We start from the raw sequence: 26,132 nt of genomic DNA on the forward strand, positions 1-26,132 counted from the left end.
TGAGTGTGTGATGCAGTCAACCGATAGCTTTCTGGATAAGCTATCTGCGCAAAATATACGCAGGCAACACGGTGCCGTGTGGGCCCACCACTTACCACAACGAAGTATATTCTGTAAAAGCAGCGCATCAACAAATTTCCGATTGATCTATTTGCCGATACTATTCGTGGATAATCAATTATACTCATCATGGGCTATTAATATTCGGGTAGTTTACTGGTAGTGCTTCAGTACGCAGTAAACGTACAGCCCAACTGGGATTAATTTCCATGTCCGTGTGTTGTGTTTTACACACCCTTTCATGAAATACAAATATCAAGTGAATCAATCTTTATTATGTCACATTCGCATGGATTTTTACGAGGTATCCAGCTACGGAGGGAAAATCATACATGATCGCATTGACTTAGGAAAGAAAATAAATTTATGGGTTCTGTCTATTCTCTGGATTTTATATCCAGAGTTTTGTCATTCTGACCAAAACTTCTCTAACTTCTTATACTCATAGCCCAAACTAATGTTGTCAGCTCAAAACTTAAGTAAACTTACTTCAGCACTTGATACACCTGTTATATAAGATCTACATTGGATTGTCGTACCCAATGTAGTGGGTCTTCTCTCCTGACACTGCACAACGTGTCATTTTAGCTTGTATCAAATACGAGACCTTTACTTTAATTAAGTCGTTTGGTGATGTATATCTGATATTCTTTGTACAAGTGATGCCACCCAGGTGAACATTGCTTGTGGCGGCCACGCGTAACATCGTGGTAACATACGACATGCTAAAGTAATTTTAATCTTCTTGAATGTCGCCCGAACATTCTTCAGCATACATCTTAGCACAGATGATGCTTAGGTTAAGCGAAAAAAACAGTTGATCAGTTAAGGGCCGACGTAAAATTTAACCAATGACATCATCTCGTTTCAAATACCAATCTTGTATTGGTAAATCAACACTAAATACGTCGAAACCTTCCAATCTATATCTGTGGATTTGGTGTTGAGCACACACAAAACTGTTGGTGTCAAAAAGAGCTCGCATCCCAGCAATGCGCCATGGCTCACCAACGAACACTGCGCATAGCACTGATCACGCACATGCATGCATTGAAATACACAGCGCCCTCCCTAACGACGTGGTTACGCGAGCTGCCTTGGCAGCCACGCGCTGATTTCTTTGGCTGGGCCCTCGGCAAGACAAGAGCTGGCTACAGCACGAATGTTTCGTACGAGTTCGCTCATCTTTTCTCACTCTCCAGTACTTAAGTACTTGTTTCTCGCATTTCTATCTACAATATTATGCATTCGAAGCATACAAAGATATACCTTTTTGTATTCCCTCAACATGTAGCTGCCATAGAAATGCTTCGAAGTCTGTAGTTGTTGCCATAGCAGCAGCTAACAACGTTACGCAATGTGTCTCGATTGACATATGAAGTACCTCTACGGTGATATCTGTATGAATAAGTACACTATGCTAATTCGTGGAGGTCGAAGATTATGGAGTTTCATGGTAAACCTAAACGCTGTGGGTCAGACTCGCAAACCTCGCCACTAGCTATCGTTTTGCTACTAATATCAAGATTAAACGCGGCCCTTAACTGAACGAGACTGAATTTGAGGCATCAAATTCAGCACCAGATTATTCTCTCATTTTTACTGGTTAAGAGATGAGAAAATTATCAAAAAATTGCAGAGATTGTCAGCTTTCCAGACCTGCAAAGCTTTTTGATTTTGCGCTAGCCGTTCTCAACTTATGGGCCTGTGAAATGATCAACCTGTCGGCGGCCCTCAACTGGTGGTTTCCCTTACCACAATATCAATATTGTGGTCGCAATGCGACTCGCACAGTATGGTAGCTTATTTACTGTTAGAACAAAGCGTCGAACGGTATACAGGACCGCATGAATTATACAAAACGAGTATGGAAAAGCCAATCATGAAAGAACCGTCCTACTTAAGTATTGTAATAGCGGAGCTTCTCCGTGGTAAACACGGCTTTGTCTGATTGTTTTGTATGGGGCTGGCCTGCATTGTTGTTGTTGTAGTTGTCGTTTTCGATACATTAACCGGATACGATCCCGCTTTCATAGTCTTGTACTACAGCGCTATATTGAGATAGCCTTTATTTTAGGTCAGAAACAGATTAGGTCACGGCCATTTGGTCATGTGACCAAAAGCGTTTGATCACATGTGGATATAAACAGATGCAAAGTGTCCATTTATTAGTAAAGCTGAATGCACTGAAACCATTCTTAGAATTGCAAATCTAGCTCAACGTGTATAAAGAATAACAAGACCTCTTCTTGCTCAGCGCAGTAGTCGAAGACAAGTTCCAATTCTTCATCCGACAAGTGGGGGTCCTCCTCGTCAGCACTGACACCGCCACTATCATCTTCGCTCTTCGCTCTCAGAGTCTTCGATGTCGCTGATGTTGGGGAGCGTAGCTGCTCTTGGAAATCGAAGACCAGGTCTCTTCGGAGCATCAGCACCCCCCGGTTATAATGCTCTTCCGTAGAATGTGCTAGTGACGTCCAATTTCTTCAATCGTCTTTACAAAGTGCCGGAGGAAAGGTTGCCGCTTCAATTGGACATTTACTTCGCGGTGAAATTGTTCCAAAGGGTTATTAGTTCGATTTCCAATTTTTCGTCGTACTCCATAAATATTCCACAGTTCTGGCGGATACGTATCAATCCAAGTTTTGTGGAAATAGTTCCAAAATTGATTCCACTTTGAACGCGAATAAAACACATTTTGAGAGTCACAGCGCGGCTTGATCTTGGTTTTGACCCAGGCAACACCTTGCACACTAAGTTTTTCAGGATTGATCACAGTGAGCATATCTAGTACTCCAAACCCCATTGCAATACCTGCTACATTATCGGAGAGCTGATACTTTTTTTCATTTTCCGTCGACACGCCTGCATGAAATGGAACAAGCAGCCAATAATGCGTGTCGACAGCAAGAGATCTCGCACAGCAAATATCAATGCTGCCTCAAAGTCACACACCACATCTTTCGGATTTGGCTTGACACCCGCCGCAAATTCAATACATTGAAATAACCTCTTGTACAATTCTTGCGTTTGTGAAGTCACCAACGTAAATTTTTTTTGGCACGAACAGTTCCGTGAACGGATCGTACATCATGAGAGTAGTAAACTGGTAAAATCCTGTCGACGCACTCCGGAAGGTTCCGTCAACAAACAGATGCACGCTACCGTATTGAAGGAGGTTACGTAGCTCCGGATGAGCCCACCAAGCAAACGCTCAAAGCTTGGTTTGCCCTGCTTTGCCTTGGTGTCGTTGTGCCAGGTGTAACTAAACTGAAAAAAAAATTACGACGTCGTTCTTGGCCTTAGACATTTTCGGAGATTCTAGCAGTGAGTAGATCTTTGCCATTTTGAGCAGCTTTAATGTTTCCAACTCGAGAGACCACTTATCGTTTTGAAAGCCCACGCACTACACGATTCGATTCCAAATAGAATTTATTGTAGACCTCATCCCAAATTTGCGTAGCTCCATTGTCTGTTTCCTCCACCATTTTGTCTACAAATTCTTTCATCTCGTCAACCAGGTTCAGACAGGCTGAGTCGTCGGCTGCTACAGCTGTAGCGCTGACACCACCAGGGGTTAAACAAATATGTGGAATCATATTGGCGAAGTCGTACGTCTTTGTGTCTGCGTAGAACATCAATCAACCGGGAGCCAGTTTTGGCTTTCTGTAATAACTGCACCGATAAGAATCTTGGTATGGTTACATTGGCGCGAGTAAGCTAATAGCCTTGATAATATATCTTTGTCCTTCCGTCTAAATTTGAGGGGGCTGCTGGTGGTGGCAGTGCCGGTTGTGAAGGTCTAGATGTGTGCTAACTAGAGTTATAGTCTTCCAGCAAGCGGAGTGTTGGAACCTCAAAGGCTGCAAACGCGTTGTCGCCTGATGGCACGGGGAAAGTGCTAGCAACCGCTTCACTAATCGATGCGGGCTGCACCAAAGTGTTGCTGCCTACCACAGGCAGCATTACCGACGGATCGTTCGCGGCTGACCTAGTAGCAGTTGTGTTGGACGGTGTCGAAGGTCGATATTTAGGTGAGGACGTTGGGCTAAGCTCCCGCTTTTTCTTACGCGAGTGTGCCATGGTCGACGTTGGCTTGTAGTGTGGCTTCAAAGGCTATGTGCTAAGTGAGCTTAAAGTCCATTACAGGTTAGAATCGCGGAAATGGATAATAAACTTTGAATTTACCAGCGCAATACATTGACACGTACAAGGATGACCGCCCTAGAGAGAGGGTTCAATCTTATAAGCGGTGCTGCAACTTGACGAGGACTTGGTAGGAGGCTGTGTTGGATCGGCTGTCAGTGCCTTGTCGTAACCGCTGAGCGGTGCGGTGCGCTGTCGCGAGCTATCACCTTCTGCATTGTCCGGCATGCTGCATTAAGTCGTCGAAGTTGATGTTTGACCAGAATTTATTTGATCAAGGTATATGTACGTGACCAATGTATTTGATCCAATGACCAAGTGGGTATTTTACACCATGACCTAATTTGAAAGCATTGGTAAAACACACTGTAGTTTGATTAATGTAAAAAATTACTGGTAATTGACAAGACGCACATTTTCTTTAATAAATGTCTGCGTGGCTGACAATACGTAAAAGATTATCGGGCATATGCCATAATATGCTACTACAACATGATTTTCATTTTGTCAGTCTCCACGGCTACAATGTCATCCAGTTTTTATAATCTACAAAAGTATAGTATTGTGGTGCCTGCTAAATTCCTGCAAAATGCAAAATACACTGCGAAATTAAATACATGGCTTCTCTTATAGTCCCCAATAGAGCCCCGCAAAGCAGAACTATGTTTGGCTGACTACTCATAATATCAGTTACTGCTAATCTTGTAGACCATTTTTCTGAATGCAGTCATCTTGATTACATTTTACCACCAACCTTCCCAAAATCATGTTCTCTGCATTTCAGATGGCTACATAAGCTGATCCGCTTCACTCTACCCGACCGGCTCAATGCTTGTCCAGATTACACTGACCAGATCAAGCTCGTCACCGCTTCTTCCAACGAAACCACCCAACTGATAGCCCTCCTTCGCAGTGTCCGTTCCATTCTTGTCCGTCCGCGTGCCGCCTTCGATAAAATTCCCCTTATTGGTGGTGAACTTGATGTACTTGACACGCGTACTGCCATCGTGATCACCCGCATGCGCCTCCATGACAGTGATGTATTCACCTTCAGTTAACGTCAGAGGGTTTTTCATGTCACCACCATCACCGCCATGGTATAATGTCCTCTCTCCCCCAAACGGTTTCACGATGGTGAGGATGACGGCATCGACGCGTTCCCCCGCACGAAGGTTGATAGACAGCACTTTTTGTCCAGACTTAACGAAGGCCGCGTCTGTAAATTCTCTACCAGAGTATCCACCGAATTCCGGACCCACGTAAGTACCAGGCGGCAAAGTGACAGCTTTCTTCCGTGCGCCTTTACCATATCCTCCGTTCCCTTTTCCAACTGGTCCAAACACTCCTATCGGTCTTCTTTCCTCTGAGTTAGTTTTATCACTTGCAATGCTGACTCTGAGCGCTGGATAGTCGCTTGAATCCGAACTCAAAGTAGCCTTAGAAGCGGATGTGACACCGTCGTTAATAGAACTCAGGGCAACCACAAAAGCCAACGCGAGATGTAGCACGCGCATGTCGATGCAATGGGTGGCAGGACGAACGCAAGTTCTCGAATGAGGCGGTAAAGTCACTTTACTAAATTGAAGACCCAGGGCCAGTCCAGTGAATGATGCATATAACCGGTAGCTTTTCTCGAAACGTTATCTGCGAAAAGTCGGTAGAGCCCATATGAATCCTTGTTTTGTATGACGGGCGTCTACAAACCCCGATTGGTTCATTTATGGATGTAATCGTGGCCTAATCACTTACCTGTTTTTACGCGAATCGATTTTGGGATGAAAGGCGCTCCATGCAAATCATGGAGATCTAACGATTCTGTTTAATTATGTTCATGTGTGAACCTGTAGAGCGGTTCAATAACAGCTTCCTGGACTTTAGATCGGGGAACCATGAATATGGTGGTTCAGCGGATGCACCTAAACAGACTACGGGTGGTGGCTGGGTATATAGTTGTGTTTAATATTGAATCTGGTCGGCAAGCTCATGGAGAACGGTATTATTGGCAATTGTAAATAAGAAGAGGCGGTTTTCGAATGCTGACATTATGCAATCAATTTGCCTAAACTGTTCCAAATCATGATTGATTATTTAAATTACATTATCATACAACATTCAAGATTTCAATTCACTTTGTTTGGGATTCAGCAAAAAACATATTTGCTTCCAAGCTGTCCGAGGTGTGTAGCGCAACACACTGCCTCCAAACCACAATACCCTAAGGAAAACGTTTGGACTGACAACACAGATAAAGACAAAGTATTAGGTCGGGTGACGAATGTTTTACTTTACTAAACGACGCTACATCAAACACACAAGGTAGATGCTGCGGCTTTAAGCAGGCGCAGGAAATACATCGATGGAGTAATACCTAAATCTCAGATAGTATCGGTTTACTGCACGAATTAATCCCTGCTACACCCACTATAATTATTCTGCCTCCACCGAATGCATCTTGTTTTGGAGATGTGGGCGAAAGATTAACTTCAAGGATCTGATAGCAAAACCCACACACATACACACAAAAACGTAGTAACAGGAAAGGCCAAGCTCCATTAAGTAGAGAGTACTTTCAAATACGTGTTACTTCATTTTGTAAGGGCCGCACCCGATTATGCGGTTTAAACTGGCCTTCATGTTATCCAAGTCGTCGAAAGAGTTTCCAACTGTCAGAAAATTATTTCGCGTACCTCGGCAACAGCTCATGGTAATCTAGATCTACCTTCTCGAAATAAAATTAAGCGAAAGGCCTCCAGAATACTATTGTACTGTCGAAATGAATGCACACACAAAATACTGTTTTATCGATAAATTCATGAATATTGGCCTCCCACCTGTAAAACCATCGCGAGTGTAAGGCGAATTCTTCGGAAAAATAAGCTACTCACACAAACCTGCTCTAACATGTGTACAACTGCTGCAGCTACACTTTAAGCAGTCCGATTTTGGGCATGAATTGGATTTTACTTGAAGGTTAAGGACAAAAGTACACCCAACATTTGCAATACTAAAACCAAGTACAAATACGAGTACACCAGAGAAAACAGAAATCCCCCTAACGTTAACGTTAGACCAGTTCGTACGAGTGCGAAATACTAGTAAAAAAAATGTGCAGATCGCAGGTCTCGCTGAAAAAGCTAACGAAAGCGTTAAGCTTCAGAAAAAAATATGCGTGTCTCCATATACCAATGCATAGGCTCATCTACGGGTCCGTAACTAAAACTTCGTGTACTTCATTAATCTCATGCATCAATGAAATACTACGTAATAGTAAGTCGGCGAACGTGCTCTCACATTCCTGAATGCCATCGTACGAAGAGTGCATTAAGCAATCAGGCTTTTCTGACTCTCGTAGAACGCCGTAAACTTGGTCGCAATATTCTTCTTCTCAACAGAATCCACTGCAGCATCCTTGTATATCTTGGCCATAAAGTTCCCCGGTGTGACGCCATCATCTATCCACATGATAAACTGTTTCTTCTGCAACGTTGGAGCTTCCGTCCTTTCCAAAATCTTTGCCAGCATTCTATTTCCACCAACCGTCTTAGTCAGCGTCTTGATAACACTTGGCTTTGCACCCTTGACGTTATCGAGCTGTTCTAGCGCGTCAATCTTGTGGTTGATTATCGTCGAGGATTGACCAATATTAATATTCAGCATCGCGAGCGCATCGTCAACAGACTGTTTGTTCTTGATCCAGCTCTCTACCAGCAACTTCTTCGCTGCCGCATTAGCAGTCGAGTCGTCCATTGCCGCTATGAGTTTACTCAGCACAGGAGCGTCTCCAAAAGCCCGCGTGTACAGATCTATCACTGGTTTTTCCTTGTTGGGATTCTTCGCGTTAAAGTCGTCGACATACTTCACGAACCTGTTCAGGTTATTCGGTGTAAAAGCGTCATCCACGCTTCTGTAGAGATGTAACCATCCATGGACGTTTGCCGGTAATTCACCTTTACGTGTCCACTGACTGATGAGAATATCCTCCAGTTTAGTGACTTTTTTATCGTAGCGGGATTTGCTCTTGCACCGAACAAAACGCCTCCGAGGTTCTCCTCACCAACCCTTTTAATCAAGGTACTAAACAGGGTATCATCAGATTGCTTAACGAGCGTGACGTAGTCGTCCAGAATCTGGAACTTCTCGCCGAGATACTTGTTGGTGCGAAAGTCTAGTAGCTTAGTAACACCGTCAACGGATTTGCCTCGAATCTTCCACTTCATCATTTGCTCATTTCTCAATGCTTGGAGTTGTTTTGCAGTTGTCGGGGACGTGGTACTCCTCTTTAGCGACCAAGAGCGCTGTACCCACAGCTTACCGTAAACATGTAGAATAAACTATAAGATGCGGTTGTCCAAGCTACGAGCTGATGGACAAGCGGCTGACAGTAGTGCTAGTAGCACGGCTTGCGGTGCTGCGAGCGTACGCGGGTCTAACGTTTAAGGTAATCTACGATATCTCAGAGGTTTGGCTGTTCGTTGCTAAGGCTCTTGCTTTTCATAGTGTATTGCCATTAAGCACACCAACATGAATAGCATTTAAGCAAAATTCGACGATATTAAATACATGTAGCATAGCCGAATAGCTTTGCATTTCTTACTGATATGTTCTGACATGTGGGCATTGTTTTTGAACCATCACCAACTCTAACTTAGTCTCGTCGGCTTACAATTGTTATACTGAGGTTGTAGAAGCTTTGATAGAGTAAAGGTAAAACCCTCGTGATGTAGTTTTGAAGGTTCATCGACAGAGACTGCTACGTGAGATAGTGGTGGGTGCGGTGGAAGTTAGTCTTAAGTGTCCTATACTGGTACAATTTAAGTAATAGTCGTTTGCAATATCCTTTTTATATTATGGAAGGTCTCCGTACAATGTTGTATAGAGTATCTGGTTGAGGACTTTGAAAACTGCCAATTCTACATTGAATACCCCCAATATCCCATGCCAGCGTACTAGTGTATTTGGATGGTAGTGACAATTTTTATTGAGACCATACCAATACCAATATTGAGAACTTTTATGCAGCTCACTTTTAGCCTCTTAAAGTCTTCAGCGATTTCGGGATTTTTGTGATATTGGTCAGGTTCAATCCATTGAGAAGAGTTTTCTGCACAACCGCGAATTCTCACGGTAAACAAGCTCTCGCCCCCCTTCCAGCTCATACCTTGACGTGGTGGTAAAGAACTAGCTGCTGTTGCGATTGTTGCATCTACGCATCTATGCATTCGCTTACCTACTTTCCGCATTAACGTATAATTACGTAAACAAATTTACGTTGCAACTTCTCGCTGACAAAATGATGTGATGCTCAGGTCGGTCTCTATGCTGCGAAAACAGGTCATGATCGACGTGATCTCGTTGCGGGCGCATTGGGGAGCTGTGAAGTGTTGCCTACGAGTGCTTGTGGCAATTCTGCAAAAGAACATCCTGCAGATATTCGAAGGCCACATTTCGCCAACCCAAATGCCACGAGAAATATTGGCGCGCTCTTGATGCGCCTTGAAGAAAAGCGATCTTGACCAGAAGTGCATCTTTTGTGGCCTAGACCGCAGTTGTCCTAACGCCTTTATTTTCTTGTGGATGTGGTATGATCCTCGTCGTTATTGGCATGCTAAAACGGTAATGTAGTTGTTGCCACCCATGTACAACGCTCGATTTGCATATTTTAATAATTTGCTCAAAAACAATTAATATTTCGAAAAAGGGGTAAGTAGTATATTGCCAGTTCTTGGTCCATCCTGTTAGAATTTATTAATCATGATAAATTTACCTGCGTGGATTAGTATCATCGATACAAAATCGCGACTATATAAGAGCATTCATTTGAAATTTGTTTGGGCGAAATTTAAGTTCCACACATCAAATAGTTCCTGAATTATTCCCTGTTGGTCTCTCTGTTACACTTCGTACTTACCCAGCACTACCGTGATCATTGATTACACAAAAAATGATTACACCACGATTAGTCTCCGGAAATAAATTATATGGGAATTTGTAGATGCCCTGCTTTTACAGAATATACTTCGTTGTAGTAAGTGGTGGGCCCACACGGCACCGTGTTGCCTGCGTATATTTTGCGCAGATAGCTTATCCAGAAAGCTATCGGTTGACTGCATCACACACTCAGCGTTAGTTCGAGCCGTCACTTTGGTGCAGTGAATTTGTTGTCTCATTCGAGAATTTGCGTTCGTTCCAGCAACCGATTGCAACAACATGCACGTGCTACATCTCATTTTGGCTATTGTGGTCGCCTTGATTTCTATTAACAACGGTGTCGCAATCGCTGCCAAGACGGTGTTGAGGTCGGAATCAAACGACTACCCGGCGCTCAGAGACAGCATAGCAAATGGTGAGGCGGAGTCAGAGGAAAGAAGAGGAGTAGGAGGTGGTGGAAGAGGAGGTGGTGGACGTGGTGGAGGTGGACGTGGTAGAGGTGGGCGTGGAGGAGGTGGGCGTGGAAGAGGTGGGCGTGGAGGAGTAGCGTATCGACCAGTAGCAGGAGGACATGGGGGATATGCAGAAAATGGATGGGGTGAGTTTGTCCCTTTGCCTCCCGGTACTTACGAGGGTCCGGAATTCGGAGGTCCACATGGCGATCCCTTCACAGATGCGGCCTTGATTAAGTCTGGACAAAAAGTGCTGTCTATCAACCTTCGTGCGGGGGAACGCGTCGATGCCGTCATCCTCACCATCGTGAAACCGTTTGGGGGAGAGAGGACATTATACCATGGCGGTGATGGTGGTGACATGAAAAACCCTCTGACGTTAACTGAAGGTGAATACATCACTGTCATGGAGGCGCATGCGGGTGATCACGATGGCAGTACGCGTGTCAAGTACATCAAGTTCACCACCAATAAGGGGAATTTTATCGAAGGCGGCACGCGGACGGACAAGAATGGAACGGACACTGCGAAGGAGGGCTATCAGTTGGGTGGTTTCGTTGGCAGAAGCGGTGACGAGCTTGATCTGGTCAGCGCCATCTGGACAAGCATTCAGCCGGTCGGGTAGTGTGAAGCGCATTACGTGGGGAAACGATACATATTTGCATGAATTACGTGGAAATTCGTCTCTTTTTTTTTTTACATATACTTCCCACTTATGTACGAAAGCCGATAGACCCGACCAACCCGGCAACACGAGCACATGCCTGCGGTTTAAGCTCCGTTGACCATGACATCCGCCCTTTTTAGTGTGTCAATATTTTCCACCTCTAAATCGTTCCAATCATAAATAATTCTCAAACGATATATTACCAGTAGACTTTGAGCGAGTTGCCCTGGTTGTCGATACTGGTGGGTGAGACCTTCGTAATGACGCAATGGCGTCGAGCGGATGTCGAATTATTGATACAAAGAATGCAAAATGTAGCCATAAAACCTCATAGAGTTGGTTGCGACCGTAAACTGTCGAGCAAAGTCAAAAGTTTTCATCGCCAAAACGTGGTCAAAGGGATCTCACCACGTGCAACCCCGATAATACAAATGTGAATTATATTTTTACACGGCAGTGGCTTCAAAGCGCTTCATTCTACGGTTTCTGCTAGCAGTAGCTGCAATATTTTTTTCGCCTTGCTCTCATTATTTCGCTGTCAATGCCGGAATGTGTATCTAATTTGTTAAGACAACGGTCAGTTCGAATATATTGTATATTGTATTTCTGGGAATTATGGCCCATAATCTATGGGCGTAACTGTACTGCGACATTCCTGTTTGCCAGATTTTTTTTCTTTTGTTAGTGCATTGCAACTCCACCAACTAAAACATGTTGCTGGAGATCTCTCGATTTTGTACCCATAGTTCTAGGAGGCGAGTCATGCTAGCCCAAACCTTTGTAGAAGTTTATACTGAGGAGTCCAAATCACTCAAGTCAACTCAAAGCTTAAAAATAATCCTGCCAGCGTTGATGTTACTGATACAAGATTGTCAAAACTAATTGTACCCTATATATTGGGTTTTCCCTCCTGAAATTACGTACACTTGACGTACCCGGAGTAACAATCTCATACCGCGACAGGAGCACAACTCATTCAAACTAGATGAATTTGCGTGTGGCGGCCACGTGCAACATCATCGGTAAATTTTACGAAGAAAAAAAAAGTCAACTGAACGCTGGATAGGATAATAGTAATATATTTCAATAAGACTTTACTGTGAACAATAGAATTATTGATTTTCTAACGTCAAGCTTTTCAATATAATAAAAGATTGTGCCAATAATAATTATACTGAAGTATCAGAGACCAATTGCTCGTCCAAGAATGTTGAAGTAGTATCTTTGGAGCCAATATGGGTGTCTAGCCACTTGCTGTAGCATGTGGAAGATATAAAGTCGTGCCATTTCTTCCACTTACAGCAGCAGTTGTGGTATCTTGCATTAGACCTTGCAACACTATGTACAGGCGGAGCATGCGTTAATAACTTCGCCCAACCGCAAGGCTCGTGCACTCGTTGACATTCGGATATGCAGCTATATAACAGAATTACCAATGACTTCCTATCCCAGAGGCAGCAGTTGAAGAAGTGAGTGTTTTGTGTGGAGGCGCAATCTATAACAAAAAAAGAGGAATAGAGCCGATATTGACTTTGCTCTTGTAGTATTCCTGCGGGTAACTTTCAAATGTCATGGTTTCTCTGGGTGAAAGCTGACGAATGTGTCTCCTATTAGACTGGGAAACCGATGGGAACAGTTGTCCGCTCATTGTATTGTATAGAATTTCTGAAACATTCACCGATCCCCTCAGCGTATTTCGAACTTCGTGCCTATCCTAACATCCAAAGCTAACGTGTGGGACGAGGCTCTTCTCGTCGCCTACGGTGGTGAATTCGATGTGGCAGGCTCGTTAGAAAATAATAAGAATAATTGCAATTAATTATTGTTGACGAGCTTGATGCTGCAGTAATTACTCTATCCAACTTGCCAATATAATATACTACGGTATTTTCCGATCCCTGACCTGAACAGTGTCATATTGCTGGTTTGTTCATGGGCCCGGATCGGCTCCCTTTAACTGAAATACGGTATTTTTACGTTCTATTTCACATTTCATTGTATTTCCGTAGCCCCCCCCCCCCCCCCTCGATAAAGTCAGTAAGTTGTTGTGCTTGTATCTCGTTGATCTGTCTACTTTACTCCCGCAGAGGCTCAGCTATTATGCGCCCATTTCCCCGAACGACGTGACTCCGGGTTCTTCATTCAAGATAATCCTTCGGTACCACCACCAGCACATGGATCTGACCATCCTCCTGGTGAAACCCCTCTCCAAAGTGCATGGCGTTCCGGATCCATCGTGTCGCCCTCATCTCCTCGAAGCCTTGCAGCTGTCCATTTGCATCGAGCTCTACGGCCGTTACGCCAGTAGCGTCCAGCCATGCGCTGTCCTTCTTCGCAAGGAAAAGATGGAGTTTGCGAGCTACCCCAGTGACCGTCCAGGGCTTCTTCTCCTTGATCGCATCCTTCAGGTAACCCACCGACTCATTCGCATCGATATTCACAAAGAACAAGCTTTCCTCCAGACCAACAAACACGCAGACTAGCTTCACCATCTTCTATGACTGAAATTATACGTAGAGTAAAATATTTACTGGACGTGATGTGGTGTCTAAAATAGAAATATCTTAATTGTTTGGCGCCACTTGGCAGGAGGTGAAGTTTCTCCATCATATGTCGAAATGTCTCACTCACCTAAAGTGGTCATTCTAAATATCAAACTGCAAATGGTATTATACCGGTCGTTGATATATCGACTGAGAATACCAGACAATTTCTTGATCTCCCGTGCGCTGGGATTTCCAAGAAAGCACTATTTTCCCCTCAAATCAATACAGTTCAACATCACACTCACATCAAAAGAGATTTTCATTCCAGCGCCTGCATTTCCGGTTTTCCGCATGAGTTACCGTAAGATTACTCGGATTGTGGTGAAGCGTTGTCTTCCCGCTAACACGCTACACCATGTCATGCGGTCCATTGATGAATACTTGACTTCGTTCCTGTGTCACGAGGTCTTCACTGCTGCTTGTGGGGAAGGAGCATCACGATGCACTCTTGAGTTCTTACTTCACAGAATTGCAGCACCGGATTGGAAGGAAGCGGTCCAAGCAGCTGTGCGGGGTGGTCATGTGCACGTGCTTCATTGGATGACAGAGCGTTCCGACGATCGTGGTCCATGGAAAAAGGATTTCACCGATGTGTTGGCAATTGCTGCTACACAAGGGAATATTGACGTCGTCAAGTGGCTGTACAAGAGAGGGGTGGACTGGCACACGTTGTGGGACAAGCTTGAAGGGGTCGATTACGTCAAGGATAGCTTCTTGTATACTCACTGCGCGTCGGATGCGCTGGAATTGGCAGTAGAACACGGACATTTGGAAGTGGCACAGTGGATTTATAACACAAGTTCGGACAGCTGTATCCGCTGGAGTAAGTCAATGGAACGTGCTGTTGCGAATGGACATCTCGCCATTGCACAGTGGCTGTATACCGTCAGTGGCAAAAGTTGTAGTAGCTTTAGTATGAATTTAGCTGCTAGAAATGGGCATCTAGAAATGCTGGAGTGGTTGCAATCGAAAGATCTTGTGAAATGTACGAAGACAGCAATGGAAAGAGCAGCTCAAAGCGGTAATCTGGATATTGTAAAATGGCTACAGCGAACACGAAACGGAAATTGCACTGTGAGAACTTTGCACCTCGCTGCGAGCGGTGGGCATCTCAAAGTCGTCGAGTGGCTTTATCAAAACTTCCCCTGCTATGATTACGCTCTACACGCTAGTTATTCCGCTGCTAAAGGAGGGTACTTGGATGTATTACAGTGGTTGCATGTACGTTTACCAAGTACGTTTAGCGAATATGATATGGACGGAGCTGCAACTAATGGCCATTTAAATGTTATCAAGTGGCTGCATGAACATCGAAGCGAAGGGTGTACACACATGGCACCGTTCCACGCAGCACGACATGGTCACTTAGAAGTTATTCAGTGGCTTCATGCACACTACCCAGATAAATTCGTCCGACAGGCCATGGACCAAGCGGCTGGAAACGGGCACCTTCACATTGTCAGATGGTTACATGAAAATTGTCGTGAAGGTTGCACCGCATATGCAATGTACTCAGCTGCCCGCAATGGCCACCTGAACGTGATGTTGTACTTACTGGAGCACAGAAGTGAAGGGTTTCCTAGTAATGTCATGACAGCTGCACATAATTTTGAAGTGCAATGCTTGTTCAGCTCGAGCCGTCCGTTATCACTGAAGACAGACCGGAGCCACAGGGTCCATGAACCGATGATAGTGTTGCAGTCAGCTTACAACAAGCGACCCGCTTTCGTGAAGGATTGTTTGAGATGCCTCGCACAAATTGCAACTTGTGAAGGCAATATCGAGATTTTGGATTGGCTGAATCAGTTGGGACTTGAATTGCGTACAACGATCCCCATCCGCGATGCTGTCGCTAGAGGTAACGTACAGCTGTTGCAATGGTTTTATTCAAACCAATTCGAACTACAAGACCCCGATCTGCTCGAGTTGGCGGTCCAAAAAGGCCAGCTCGATGCTGCTCGGTGGCTTTCAAAACGTGGATTCAAGATAACTTCTCTAAACCTGATAGAGGAAGCTGGAAGAAATGATAACGTGTCGTTGCTGCGCTGGCTCGTAGAACATGGGCCACCTCTCGATTTCGACGCTGCACTTGTATTGACAGGCAAGTACCATCATGAAGAGATCGTTCCGATGGTGTCTGAGTCTGTACGGGTGCTACTCGTGCGTGAGGCACTGCAGAGCAGCAACCGAAACTTAGTGTGGCATATTCTTGTGGGGACGCGGATTGAAGATGAGAATTCGAGGGAGACTATTCGTGATGCTATCCAGCATGCATCTAGCAGCATGTTGCGGTGGATTGAAGATTCTTCGATTTGTGAGAGTTGTGTGTGGTGCCTTCCGGCATTAAGAAAGAGGCGCGCTAGCGAAATGGGTCTGGTAGATCAAAACTGAGAAGGGGTGAGAAAAAAAACCCTGTCAACTTGACTATAAACTTGAGTACTGATCAATTTCTTAGATGTACTAGGCAATCTTTGGCAATTTTTGCGTAGCACTTCTAAGTAATTCTAAAGCATTCCAAAAACCTTTACAAAAAAAGTTATTGTCTTTCGTGCTACTTTTTTTCCCAACGCTCTTAGAGAAAAAGAGGCCGATTCAGCTAAATAAATGTAGCTGGTTCTTGTAGGATATGTGAGTTAACGTTTCCTGTTAATTCCCTCGCAATAGTTTAGTAACATGATGACTCCTTACAAAGCCTCCCCTGGAGTCCGTTGTACCAAGTATAAATCCAGCGAAAATTGTTCAAATGAGAGATCTTCAGTTGAAATGTGAGGAAAACAACGTCCCAACTTTGATGTGCTCAAACCAGAAGAAAAAGGTACAACATCCCTGACCTCGACGCTTGCTGGTAACACTAAGAATGCTGCAGATACTGGCACGTCTAAACCCAGCAACTCTGACAGACCAGCAGCAGAGTTGCCAGCCACATCAACCACTTGAAATGAAGACTTTACAGTCATCCCACTAAGTAGAAAGCGAGGCGGCATGTACGTCTTGGCAAATACCAATGACACTGTACCAACCATCCCCAAAGAAATATTGTCCATTCCGTCAAAATTACAATACGATGGCAGCCAAGTGGTCGAGATATTCTCCACTGGATTCGAAGCGAAAGAAGACAGTGATAGGAGCATCGGTACGACTCCTCCTTGGTGTAAAACACCGAAGAACAGCGTTAAAACAACGTTAAGAACAATCCACACTAGTTTCCCCAGTCTGTTCTTTGTCAGGAAACGAACAATCCCAATTCTGCCACGCAGAGCTGTGAACAAGTGCAACGGTACGATAGCAGGCAGCAAAAATCTTGGCTCTTGGTGCGGAGCTAGTGACAAGCAAAGCAACGGGAAAAACACACACGCACTACCGAAGAACGAGTGGTCAGGATACCGGAAAAACTTCACCAGGAAGACGAGAAACACTGGACCAAACAGCATCGGCATATTGACAGTCAGATGAGTGAGCCGGGGATGTACACCGTGTAGCTCCAAGTTGTCGTATTGGACGTTGTATAGAAGATTATTCAGAGGCGCTATCACAGCATTTGCAGCAATTTTCTCCAGAAAAATTCGGTCTAATTCACCTTCAAAAAGTTCCGGACGAAAATACAGCGTATCCACGAAAATAAGCAACGCTGACCAAACCACGAACGCAACGAACCCTTGCATCGCTACAGCAATTGTTGCTGCTAAGCGACGTGCAATAGAAGGCGACATCGAAACGTCCTTCTTCCGTGCTGCTACAACCACCAGAGCGTCTTGTTGACGCACAAGTTCCACTCCAAGTGGGAAGAAGAAAACTGGAAACGTAAACCGCGTAAAGAATCCAATCGCCAATAAACTCCCAAGAAGAAATGTTTGGACGTGCATTAATCCGCACAAAACACGTCGATGCTGAACAATAAAATTAGTAAATTTATCAAAATATAAAATAAAATAATTTACGTACCGGATTAACGAGAAATAACACAGCGAAACACAGAGCGAGAATTAGCGTCTCGAACGTGTTGGAAAAAGGTCGGACCAAAAATACCAGCGTCGGCCACGAACTGGCAAATAACAGCAGCGCTTTTTCCTGTTTCTCTCGTTGAATCTCCACTTTCTGGTGTCGACTTAATTTCCCCACGACTTGGTACAAAACAGCGTCAACGATAAATGACAGCAGACACAGCAACAGTCTCGGCGTGACCAGCATCAGCCACCCCGTCAGCTTTATTCCCAGTAGCTCCATGATTTTGTACGGCAGCCTTGCCGCCAGCGCACTACAAAATGTAAAATATATCAAGATATTATTTTGATAAAATAAATAGGAAAATTGTGAATCTTACGGAAACAGGACGGAGCGGTTGGGATTCGGCAGTTGGAATTCCCAGGGCACGAACAATTCGCGGCGTAAAACCGAGTCTTCGGGTAAGAAATGCCGTGCCATGACCTCCTGGCTCTGAAAGAACTCGTCCGGGTGCACCATGCCCAGCAACAGCACGCTGCCCGCCACTCTCAGCGCCGCCAGCGCAGCATACAGCTTCATCCGTCCCATCGTGATCTTTTTACGAAAATAATATCTACTCAAAAAACCGAAAATAGTCACGATCCCTTCTTTTCGTGATTTCAAATCAAAAACCCGAAAATAACAAACGCCAGTTTTTTCGCGCCTAAATTTTCCCGCCCAGTTTCGAAAAACCCTCCACAAAGTCTGGGACCCGTCCACCTCCCCCTCCACTACTCGAAGGCTCATGGCGGATGACGCGTACTACCGCCAAGTGCTGGCGCAGATGCAGAGTGAGTTCTCACGCGCTGTAGCGGCGCTGGAGAAGCAAGTAGCGGCCCTTACGCGCCACAATACACTGCTGAGCAGCGAGTTGGCGCAGACTAAGCAGCAGCAGAGCGAGTGGACGCAGGAGGCCGCCCAGACCGTCACGCAACTACAAAAACAACTCGACACACAGGCCGCGGACGCTGCCAAGGCTCAGCGAGAAGCGAAAGACAGGGAACAGGCGCTTACGCTCGAAGTTTCGGCGCTTAAAAGCCTTCTGCAGCAAGAACAGGACTACTGGACGAGATACGACGAAGCAGGCAAACAGGACCGAGACAGACTGACTAGACAGCTCGCAGAGGCCAAAGCGGAGAGTATGCAATACCACGAACAGAACAAGACGCTGAGGAGGGAGATGAAAGCTCTGCAACGTCGTGTGGAGACCGCAGTGGCCACTAGCAACAGCTTCGAACAGCGACTTATGGTGGTGGTTAAGGAGAAGCACCAGAGTGTACAGGACGTGGAGACGCAGCTAGCGCAGTACAAGAAGAGATATCAGGAGAAGAGAGCACAGAATAAATACTTAACTGAGGCTCTAGTGAGGCTACAAGAGCGACAGAGTGAGAGCAGCGGAAGCTCGGAAAGCTCCAAGACTACAGAGTCGGCAAAGCCACGGAGGAAGAGGGAGTTGACACTGCCAGAGGAGATTAAAGCTGCTACTGTCACGTACAAGAGCAAGAGGATGGGGGCGTCTCGAACGGGGACGTCGCCGACGTCATCGTCGCCTGAGATTTCTCCACGATCAGCACGTTCAGCGCCATACAAACGCCCTCCTTCAGTGGCGACTACGACGCCTACAACGTCGGATAACAACAGTTTTAACAGCAGTGGAAGTCTGCGAAGTATGCGCAGTCTGCGGCATATAACAGGACGGCGGATTAGCAGCAGAAGCAGAGAGAGTGACGATATCGACGTGAGTCCAAGGACTAATGCAGCAAGAACAAACCCCACGGGACGACTGGAAAGAGAACTCAATGGATTGCGAAGAAAACTGGACTCGTGCATTGCAGATGCCACTAAAAGGTGGTAGAGCGGGAGTTTTTTTGAGACGATACGATGAGATGTATTCATTTCTACATCTCTATCGTACATTTGGACCCATTTTTCAAAGGCAAGGAGACTCACTACTCTCCTTTCTTTGGCGACTACGGAGACTCATTACTCTCTGTTGCGCTATTTCGTGGGATATCAACGGTTAAAAGGCTTCTGGACGTGGTTGTTAAGGCAAGACAGACCTTTCTCGGAGACGTCAGCAGGCTCAGTTGATCGGGGCTCATTACCCTCGTTAACGACTGTAGATCCTGGCGCTCTTTTGCGTAAGGTTGTGAGTATGGTATGCACTTGGTGGTCGATTATGGACTCATGACTCCTTTATCGACGACTGTTTGCTACCTACTCACTTCTGTTTTGCTTTGGTAACCCACATCTGGAAGCTTTTGACTATCGGTGCTCAAATGTGGTCCAAACTTTCGCTCTTGGATGGAAATTAAATCTGGTGACAAGCACTCACGCGATGAATTATGTGTAGATTGGGGACATCGTGGAGACAGCAGGGGTATTTATTGAAACCAGTAATGGATAAAAACATTTTCCTTAAAAAAAAGTGTATAACTTTGACGGTCCTAAAAAGCTGTCATGTTTAATGACTGCAACAGTTTATCGACTCTGTTCTTACTTCCACTCAATGCCTGATCCTTCTCCGTCTTCGTCCCCATGCTGATGGTCTTCGTCCTCCAGGTATTCCATGAGTTCGCTGGTGCCGAACTTGTCCATGTATTCGTCCTCGCTCATGTCTCCATACACACTGTGCTTGTCGTCCACCATGTTTTCCCAGTGGTCTTCCAGATTCAAGATCCGACGCGTATCGGCTCGCATCAAGTGCACCACAATGTTGTTGCAGTCTGCGATCATCCAGTCGTCGCAGTCTCGTCCTTCCACTGCGTAGTCGAAGTCGTCCACGAGCTCTCGCGCTTTCATGGACTTGATCAACAGGTCGGCCATGCGTCGCATGTGCGCCTGCGATCGCCCAGTGGCGAACACCATAAAGTCGGCCAGGCTGCTCTTCCCAGCCAGGTCGACAGTGTACACGTCGATCGCTTTCTCGCGTTCCAGAGCCTGTTGCACCTCGTCGATCGTCAAATAGGTCTGAGGAATGGCTGGGATGATATCTGCGTGGCGATTGCCGGCCTCAGGGGCCTCCCATTCCATTTCATCGACGTTTTCTGGACTATTTTCGGTCGTGTCGCCCTCGGAAAAGTTGCGAGGCTCGTCCAAGTCGCAGTACAGCGTCACTAGCTCGTCGTAGGCTTTGGCAGCGTCCAGTGCTGTCCAGTAATCGCCGCCACTGATGATGTGGCCTTCGATCTCGAGCTCGGCGCTGTATTTCTTCACCTTGGTGGCGTCGTACACGACGCCCAAGTATTGAGAGGCCTCCGTCTCAGCCGCGTCGGTGTCATTGTCGTCGCGAGACTGCGAGAACGCACGGATTGAGACACTTTGAAGCGGACCCAGACAAGAGGCAACGGGTTTGATAACGTGCAGACGAGAGTGTGTGGCCAGAACGCGCGGCGTGGACGCTGTTGCAACGCGAAGAGCGCAGCGGACGAGGTGCGACCGCATTGTGTCAATTTGCTTGGTGAGGACGCACGGTGCAGTCACTTAAAGAATGTAAGGAGATAGTGGAAATTACAAATTTAGATGAGTGAAGATTGGAAATTGCCACATCAGATTTGTACGATTAATGTGAATGAAACAATATTTTTTTAAATGCAACAATTCCTGCAATTCCTCAAATTTATATTTATTTAAAACAAAAATGTATATAATGACGGCATTTGTGATAGGAATCAGATCACAATGTGATGGCGTGTTGTGATTGGTCGACCAAACAGCTTCTCATTCACCAAGACACTATCTACTACACAAGTGCTAGACACGCTGCTGCTGCGTCGATTTAAGCTGGGGTGCTTTCTGCTCGACACCAAGGCCAAATTGGAGATTCGCTGCAGGGTGTCGCCTCTCAAGTGCAGGCTCCTTGTGTCTATGTGCTCTCACGAGGTTGAGCTAGAGTGGGTAAAGCTAAAACGCTGTCAGATGCTGTTCGAAGCATTTACTCCGTTGCTAATTTTTTTTTACGATACTGACAGAGACGATTGTATAGTGTGCCGCATGACAGCTCTTCGGCTCTGCTGGGCTTATTGACACACAGATTGTTGAGCATTCTCGAGAATACTGCAGCAAACACTTCATCGGCAGTCGAGATTGGGAGATCCGCAATCCTGCTTACTCCACTGGGCAGCATGTTGATCTCATGTGCGAGCTGCTCCAGGTACTCCATCAAAATGCTTACTCGCGAGTGTATCATTCGATGCGCCGTACTAATGTCATGTTGCTTGTTTAGGAGTCGGTACGGTCGAATTTTGGAGTCGCGATCACCGACGAACCAGAGGTTCCAAATCGCTTTGGCGTTAGCGCGTGCCCGGAATTCCCATTTTTTTTTTTTGGGACAGCATGGAGCAACTTACCGTCATTCCATGACCACGATTGCCATTCCGGCTGCTACTCACTGGACGTGCTGCTGAGGGTAGTTGTATGAGTCAAGTTCATGTCGTTCAAAATACTACGAAATTCTGTGGCCATAGTAGAGCGTAAATCGCCCATTCTCATGTCGACATCGCGCAAGGACACGGAGGCAACTCCATTAACTACAAAATGCTGTCGAACTTCACTTACCACTTTCACTGCAACTTGGTTTGACAAGTTTTCTGCCAGTTCTGTCTTCAGACCATCTATTTCTTTGTGAAGACTGGTTACTTCTCTGCGTAGCTCATTTACCTGCTTTGCTACAGCAAGGTGGGCTTGGATTCCTGGCGCCTTCATTCCACACGCAGGCGACGCGCCTATCACAAGAACCGTTACTCCACGTAACTTATCAATCAGCGAGTTGGCCGAAAACACTCGTGCAGTAAATATTGGGTGCGAGGCATTAAGTGTACGACGGAGGTAGCTTTTGTGATGAATGATGGACGCCAAAATAAAAGGAAAAGCTGCTTGAATATCTTTAGGGTAGTTACTAAAGCCACTTACAATTTGCTTCCAGTAATCTACCATCATCTGTGATAGCAATTCCGGCGGAAATGTGGAGGTAAGACGCCAAAGCGCTCAGAGTCAAATGGTAATCCTGCTATCATTCTACCCCACAATTGGTCAGCTCCCTCGCCAAAATGAATGTACCGGTGTTTCAACTTCCCGAGACTCTGGCCCATTCGGAGATAAACTGATACAGGTGTTGGCCCGTTGACTTGTCCTAATGCGTATGAACTGCTGCCTTTACTAAGGTTATGAGTACCGATGTCTTATGGTTACAGCTCAACAAACACAATTCTTCTTCACTTAGTGCCGTAATGACACGTCGTAAAATTCTGCCAAAACCAGCCTATTATGAAGTAGCCTATGGAAGGTGTCGAGAACGACGCGCCGGACGTGAACATGGATAGCGTCGAACCGGAGCAGGACCCAGCTCCACCGCTGCTGTTGGCAGAAGAACGACCTGCCCCAAACTGGCTTGCACCACAGACTGTGTTTGAGAACGGTCAAGTGATGTTCCAATCTCCGACCGACCGTTCCAGACGTGCTCGTGAGCCAGTGTTCCTTCTTGAAGATGGAACGGCCGCTGAGGAACGGAAGTCTGAAGGCAGTGATGGACCGCCTTCCCTGAAGCGTACCAGGGTCGATGAGGACGGGCTTCTCGCTGAAGCCGTTTTAGCGTACGCTGCAAGCATCGAAGACGCAGAGGATTTACCGACGACGTACGCTCAGGCGATGGCTAGTGACGTGGCTACTCGATGGCGCGAGGCCATGGACGCGGAGCTGCTCTCTCATGAACGGAACGGTACCTGGACACTGGTGCCACGAGGAACGGCTAACCGTCAGGTGGTTCTTCGCCAAGAAGCGTGACCAGCACGGCCACGTGGTACGCTGCAAGGCACGGCTAGTGACCAAGGGTGTCAAGCAGAAGTACGGTATAGACTTCTTTGAAACGTGCTCTCCGGTGGCGAACATGAACTCGATCCGACTCGTGCTCTAGGTCTGCGCTGTCTATGAGTTCCGGATTGAACCAGTACAGCGTTTCTCAACAGTGAGCTGAAGGACTGTGTCTACATGGAGGTGCCCGTTGGCATCGAGAATAAAGCGTATGAGTGCCAGCTGAAAAAGGCTCTCTACGGTTTGAAGCAAGCTGTGAGCAACCGCCCGAGGTGGACCCAACGATTCGTCTTCATAGGGCACGTTACGTTCATACTGATGATCAGGTTGTCCTGACTGCGCAGGATTACCGAGAATGCGTTCACGAACTTGATCCAATGGCCATCCTCAATGCCCTTGGCCGAGGATTTGACAACAATGTCAATTTGATGCGGTGCACACCAGATACGCAGTACCTTGTTCTCGGCGCACGCGACAATGCGGGTGGCAACTCCGGTGTGTCTACCAGTCATGGTGTTCTCGCCGTCTGAAGCCATCCCAATTAACTTAGCGCGCCAGTTGCTGTACAACGCGCCCAGGATTTTGCTGATCACCGCAAATATATTCTGTGAAGTGTGCCGATCGAACAGTGGGATTGCAACTAGGTGCAGATTGACGAGAGATCCACGAAAGCAAACACGCACGCGGAGGTCGAAAAATGACTGCCCACGGTGCGTGCTGACATCTCCAGCAAGCTACAGCGCCCAACAGACTCGTCACCAAGGATATGTGTGATCTGCTCCAACGTCACAGCAACTTGGACGCGAGTATACTGGTCAAGAACCTGATCATTAACTCCCGACAACTTGCCCATCTTGGTATGGTCCTTGGCGTGCTGAATGGCAGCAGCAGTCTGACGGAACGACATGCGGATTGATACATGGTCCATTGCTAGCTGGAAGCGCATGAAATTCTTGATCGTCACAGAATAAAGCGCAGGCGTGTCCTCCTATAAAATGAACAGCTTCATCGCGTTGACCCTATTCTTTGCCTGCTCGCTGGCCTTCCGGGCTATCGCGTCGGCAACATTTACGTCCTCATCACTCTCAGCGTCACTGCTGGTCTCCAGTTCATCACCACCACGAAAGAACAGGTCACCGACAATCGTTTCAACAATGCTTGCGCTGATGATGAACTCTTGTTTGTCCGTGGCAAGGTCAAAGTGCTGATGCAGCAAATTGGTGGTCTTTGTCTTGCCATCAAAGAATGATTTCTTTTCGTCCGCTGACAGCGTTTGATAGCGCGTCCAGGACGCCGCGTGCTGGCCAACGTGGTGGCTACGGTACTCGTGGGGGACGAACGGCTTATTGAAGTACTTGATGTCACCGCGTTGCTTGCGATTGCGTCCCGAAACGCCAACGTCCACCACGTCTCGACCCTCGTACAGGCAGAACTTGCACCGGCAGGTCACGTCGCCGTTGGACGCTGTCGCAACGACCTCCACATCATACGCGAGAGCGTGCGAGGGTTGGAACGGAGTCGGCTTCTTCATTTTCGCGCCCCTAAAGATCTCTTCGTTTGTGGACAACAAAAATGTTATTTTGTAGATTTTGGCTATTGTTTGTGAAAATCTACAAAATCTGTGATGGTCACTATTGATAATCATATTGTGGATTGTGCTAAGCCACCAGGTAATTATTGCAACCAAAATTTACCCAAATCTTACAATTACATAGCTATTTCCCCCCAGATCTGGTCGGTGACTCCTGGTTAAATTCGTTCCAGCCTTTTTGATAGCTCGAGAACTTAGTCTTCTTTATCGTCGCATGATTTCTCTGCCACTTTCTTATTCGAAGCAAATGCTCTGAGGAGTACACCAGGGCATCGCCAAAATAATACTAATGCGGTGCCTTACATGGGAAAGCTCTGAAATTTCGTTCTAACTTACTGTTAGCATTGCTACAGTCCTAGCGACAACTTGTAAATGGTTTCTATCCAGTATTGACAGGCCTGCTTACAACAAGAATAAACTTCCACGGGCAGTGCACTCCGCAGACCTGTAACCTCTTGTAACGCATCCGCATTGATTGTATTATTTAAATCTTTAGGATTATGGTACGGTTTACGGGACGAGTTACAGGTTAGTTTACGGAACGTTCGTAAACTAATTTACATTTAGCAATGAGTGGCTAGTAGATAGTCTAGACACAAAAGAGTGCAGACTTTTAATTTACTAATATCACTTTCCAATTTGCATCCTGGAACACAAGCTTCCTCTACGTTACATAGTAGCCCTTGGAGAGTCCAAGCTTCGACTTCTCCTACTTCGACCATCGTGCCGATACTATTTCAAGATCTGCATCACAGTGATGGAACAGACCACCACTCCGCAGACCTTCGGGGAATTCTTCAGCTCTTCGCACGTCAGCAGACGGAATTTCAAGCTATGATGCAGCAGCAGTACGCTGTTAGCGAGGCTCGCATCGACGCGCTCGCTTCTCTGCCAACAGCGGCACGAAAGCATCAGCCACCAATTTACCAAGGCAATCTCGATTGTAATGGGGT

At 46.2% G+C, this 26,132-nt stretch overlaps 13 protein-coding genes across 14 annotated transcripts; 3 read left to right on the forward strand and 10 right to left on the reverse strand.

The window, feature by feature from the left end:
* Window positions 1-580: 580 nt before the first annotated feature.
* On the reverse strand, window positions 581-784 carry PPTG_21118 (hypothetical protein; the record flags this gene model as incomplete). Its single annotated transcript, XM_008895571.1, has 2 exons — window positions 581-627; window positions 718-784. 2 exons carry the CDS (start codon window positions 782-784, stop codon window positions 581-583), a joined length of 114 nt encoding a protein of 37 aa, XP_008893819.1.
* A 973-nt stretch (window positions 785-1,757) lies between these two features.
* Window positions 1,758-2,489, reverse strand: PPTG_21119 (hypothetical protein; the record flags this gene model as incomplete). The annotated part of the gene is made up of 2 exons (XM_008895572.1): window positions 1,758-1,781; window positions 2,304-2,489. 2 exons carry the CDS (start codon window positions 2,487-2,489, stop codon window positions 1,758-1,760), a joined length of 210 nt encoding a protein of 69 aa, XP_008893820.1.
* Window positions 2,490-4,921: 2,432 nt separating this feature from the next.
* On the reverse strand, window positions 4,922-5,720 carry PPTG_01841 (hypothetical protein; the record flags this gene model as incomplete). Its single annotated transcript, XM_008895236.1, has 1 exon — window positions 4,922-5,720. One exon carries the CDS (start codon window positions 5,718-5,720, stop codon window positions 5,019-5,021), a length of 702 nt encoding a protein of 233 aa, XP_008893484.1. The 3' UTR covers window positions 4,922-5,018.
* Window positions 5,721-7,527: 1,807 nt separating this feature from the next.
* Window positions 7,528-8,423, reverse strand: PPTG_01842 (hypothetical protein; the record flags this gene model as incomplete). The annotated part of the gene is made up of 2 exons (XM_008895237.1): window positions 7,528-8,223; window positions 8,265-8,423. 2 exons carry the CDS (start codon window positions 8,421-8,423, stop codon window positions 7,528-7,530), a joined length of 855 nt encoding a protein of 284 aa, XP_008893485.1.
* Window positions 8,424-10,413: 1,990 nt separating this feature from the next.
* Window positions 10,414-11,211, forward strand: PPTG_01843 (hypothetical protein; the record flags this gene model as incomplete). The annotated part of the gene is made up of 1 exon (XM_008895238.1): window positions 10,414-11,211. One exon carries the CDS (start codon window positions 10,414-10,416, stop codon window positions 11,209-11,211), a length of 798 nt encoding a protein of 265 aa, XP_008893486.1.
* A 2,072-nt stretch (window positions 11,212-13,283) lies between these two features.
* Window positions 13,284-13,798, reverse strand: PPTG_01844 (hypothetical protein). Its single transcript, XM_008895239.1, has one exon. The coding sequence runs from the start codon at window positions 13,743-13,745 to the stop codon at window positions 13,392-13,394; it is 354 nt and encodes a 117-aa protein (XP_008893487.1). The 5' UTR covers window positions 13,746-13,798; the 3' UTR covers window positions 13,284-13,391.
* Window positions 13,799-14,032: 234 nt separating this feature from the next.
* PPTG_01845 (hypothetical protein) lies at window positions 14,033-16,241 on the forward strand. Its single transcript, XM_008895240.1, has one exon. It carries the CDS (start codon window positions 14,091-14,093, stop codon window positions 16,188-16,190), a length of 2,100 nt encoding a protein of 699 aa, XP_008893488.1. The 5' UTR covers window positions 14,033-14,090; the 3' UTR covers window positions 16,191-16,241.
* On the reverse strand, window positions 16,208-18,381 carry PPTG_01846. Of its 2 annotated transcripts, XM_008895241.1 has the most exons (3): window positions 18,121-18,381; window positions 17,742-18,054; window positions 16,208-17,686 (listed from the first exon to the last, which is right to left on the reverse strand). In XM_008895241.1, exons 1-3 carry the CDS (start codon window positions 18,327-18,329, stop codon window positions 16,484-16,486), a joined length of 1,725 nt encoding a protein of 574 aa, XP_008893489.1. In that variant the 5' UTR covers window positions 18,330-18,381; the 3' UTR covers window positions 16,208-16,483. The 2 variants fall into 2 exon arrangements, with proteins under 2 accessions (XP_008893489.1, XP_008893490.1); XM_008895242.1 differs by having other exon boundaries at window positions 17,742-18,381.
* PPTG_01847 (hypothetical protein) lies at window positions 18,129-20,229 on the forward strand. The gene has a single exon (XM_008895243.1). The coding sequence runs from the start codon at window positions 18,526-18,528 to the stop codon at window positions 19,633-19,635; it is 1,110 nt and encodes a 369-aa protein (XP_008893491.1). The 5' UTR covers window positions 18,129-18,525; the 3' UTR covers window positions 19,636-20,229.
* PPTG_01848 (iojap-like ribosome-associated protein) lies at window positions 20,148-21,307 on the reverse strand. Its single transcript, XM_008895244.1, has one exon. The coding sequence runs from the start codon at window positions 21,222-21,224 to the stop codon at window positions 20,277-20,279; it is 948 nt and encodes a 315-aa protein (XP_008893492.1). The 5' UTR covers window positions 21,225-21,307; the 3' UTR covers window positions 20,148-20,276.
* Window positions 21,308-21,533: 226 nt separating this feature from the next.
* Window positions 21,534-21,942, reverse strand: PPTG_21120 (hypothetical protein; the record flags this gene model as incomplete). Its single annotated transcript, XM_008895573.1, has 2 exons — window positions 21,534-21,668; window positions 21,892-21,942. The coding sequence occupies 2 exons, from the start codon at window positions 21,940-21,942 to the stop codon at window positions 21,534-21,536; spliced, it is 186 nt and encodes a 61-aa protein (XP_008893821.1).
* A 1,882-nt stretch (window positions 21,943-23,824) lies between these two features.
* PPTG_21121 (hypothetical protein) lies at window positions 23,825-24,100 on the reverse strand (the record flags this gene model as incomplete). The annotated part of the gene is made up of 1 exon (XM_008895574.1): window positions 23,825-24,100. The coding sequence occupies one exon, from the start codon at window positions 24,098-24,100 to the stop codon at window positions 23,825-23,827; it is 276 nt and encodes a 91-aa protein (XP_008893822.1).
* A 128-nt stretch (window positions 24,101-24,228) lies between these two features.
* PPTG_21122 (hypothetical protein) lies at window positions 24,229-25,119 on the reverse strand (the record flags this gene model as incomplete). The annotated part of the gene is made up of 2 exons (XM_008895575.1): window positions 24,229-24,576; window positions 24,661-25,119. 2 exons carry the CDS (start codon window positions 25,117-25,119, stop codon window positions 24,229-24,231), a joined length of 807 nt encoding a protein of 268 aa, XP_008893823.1.
* Between the last annotated feature and the right edge of the window lie 1,013 nt (window positions 25,120-26,132).

The sequence above is a fragment of the Phytophthora parasitica genome, assembly GCF_000247585.1.
Source record: "Phytophthora parasitica INRA-310 unplaced genomic scaffold supercont2.3, whole genome shotgun sequence".
In the NCBI taxonomy this organism is placed as follows: domain Eukaryota; phylum Oomycota; class Peronosporomycetes; order Peronosporales; family Peronosporaceae; genus Phytophthora; species Phytophthora nicotianae.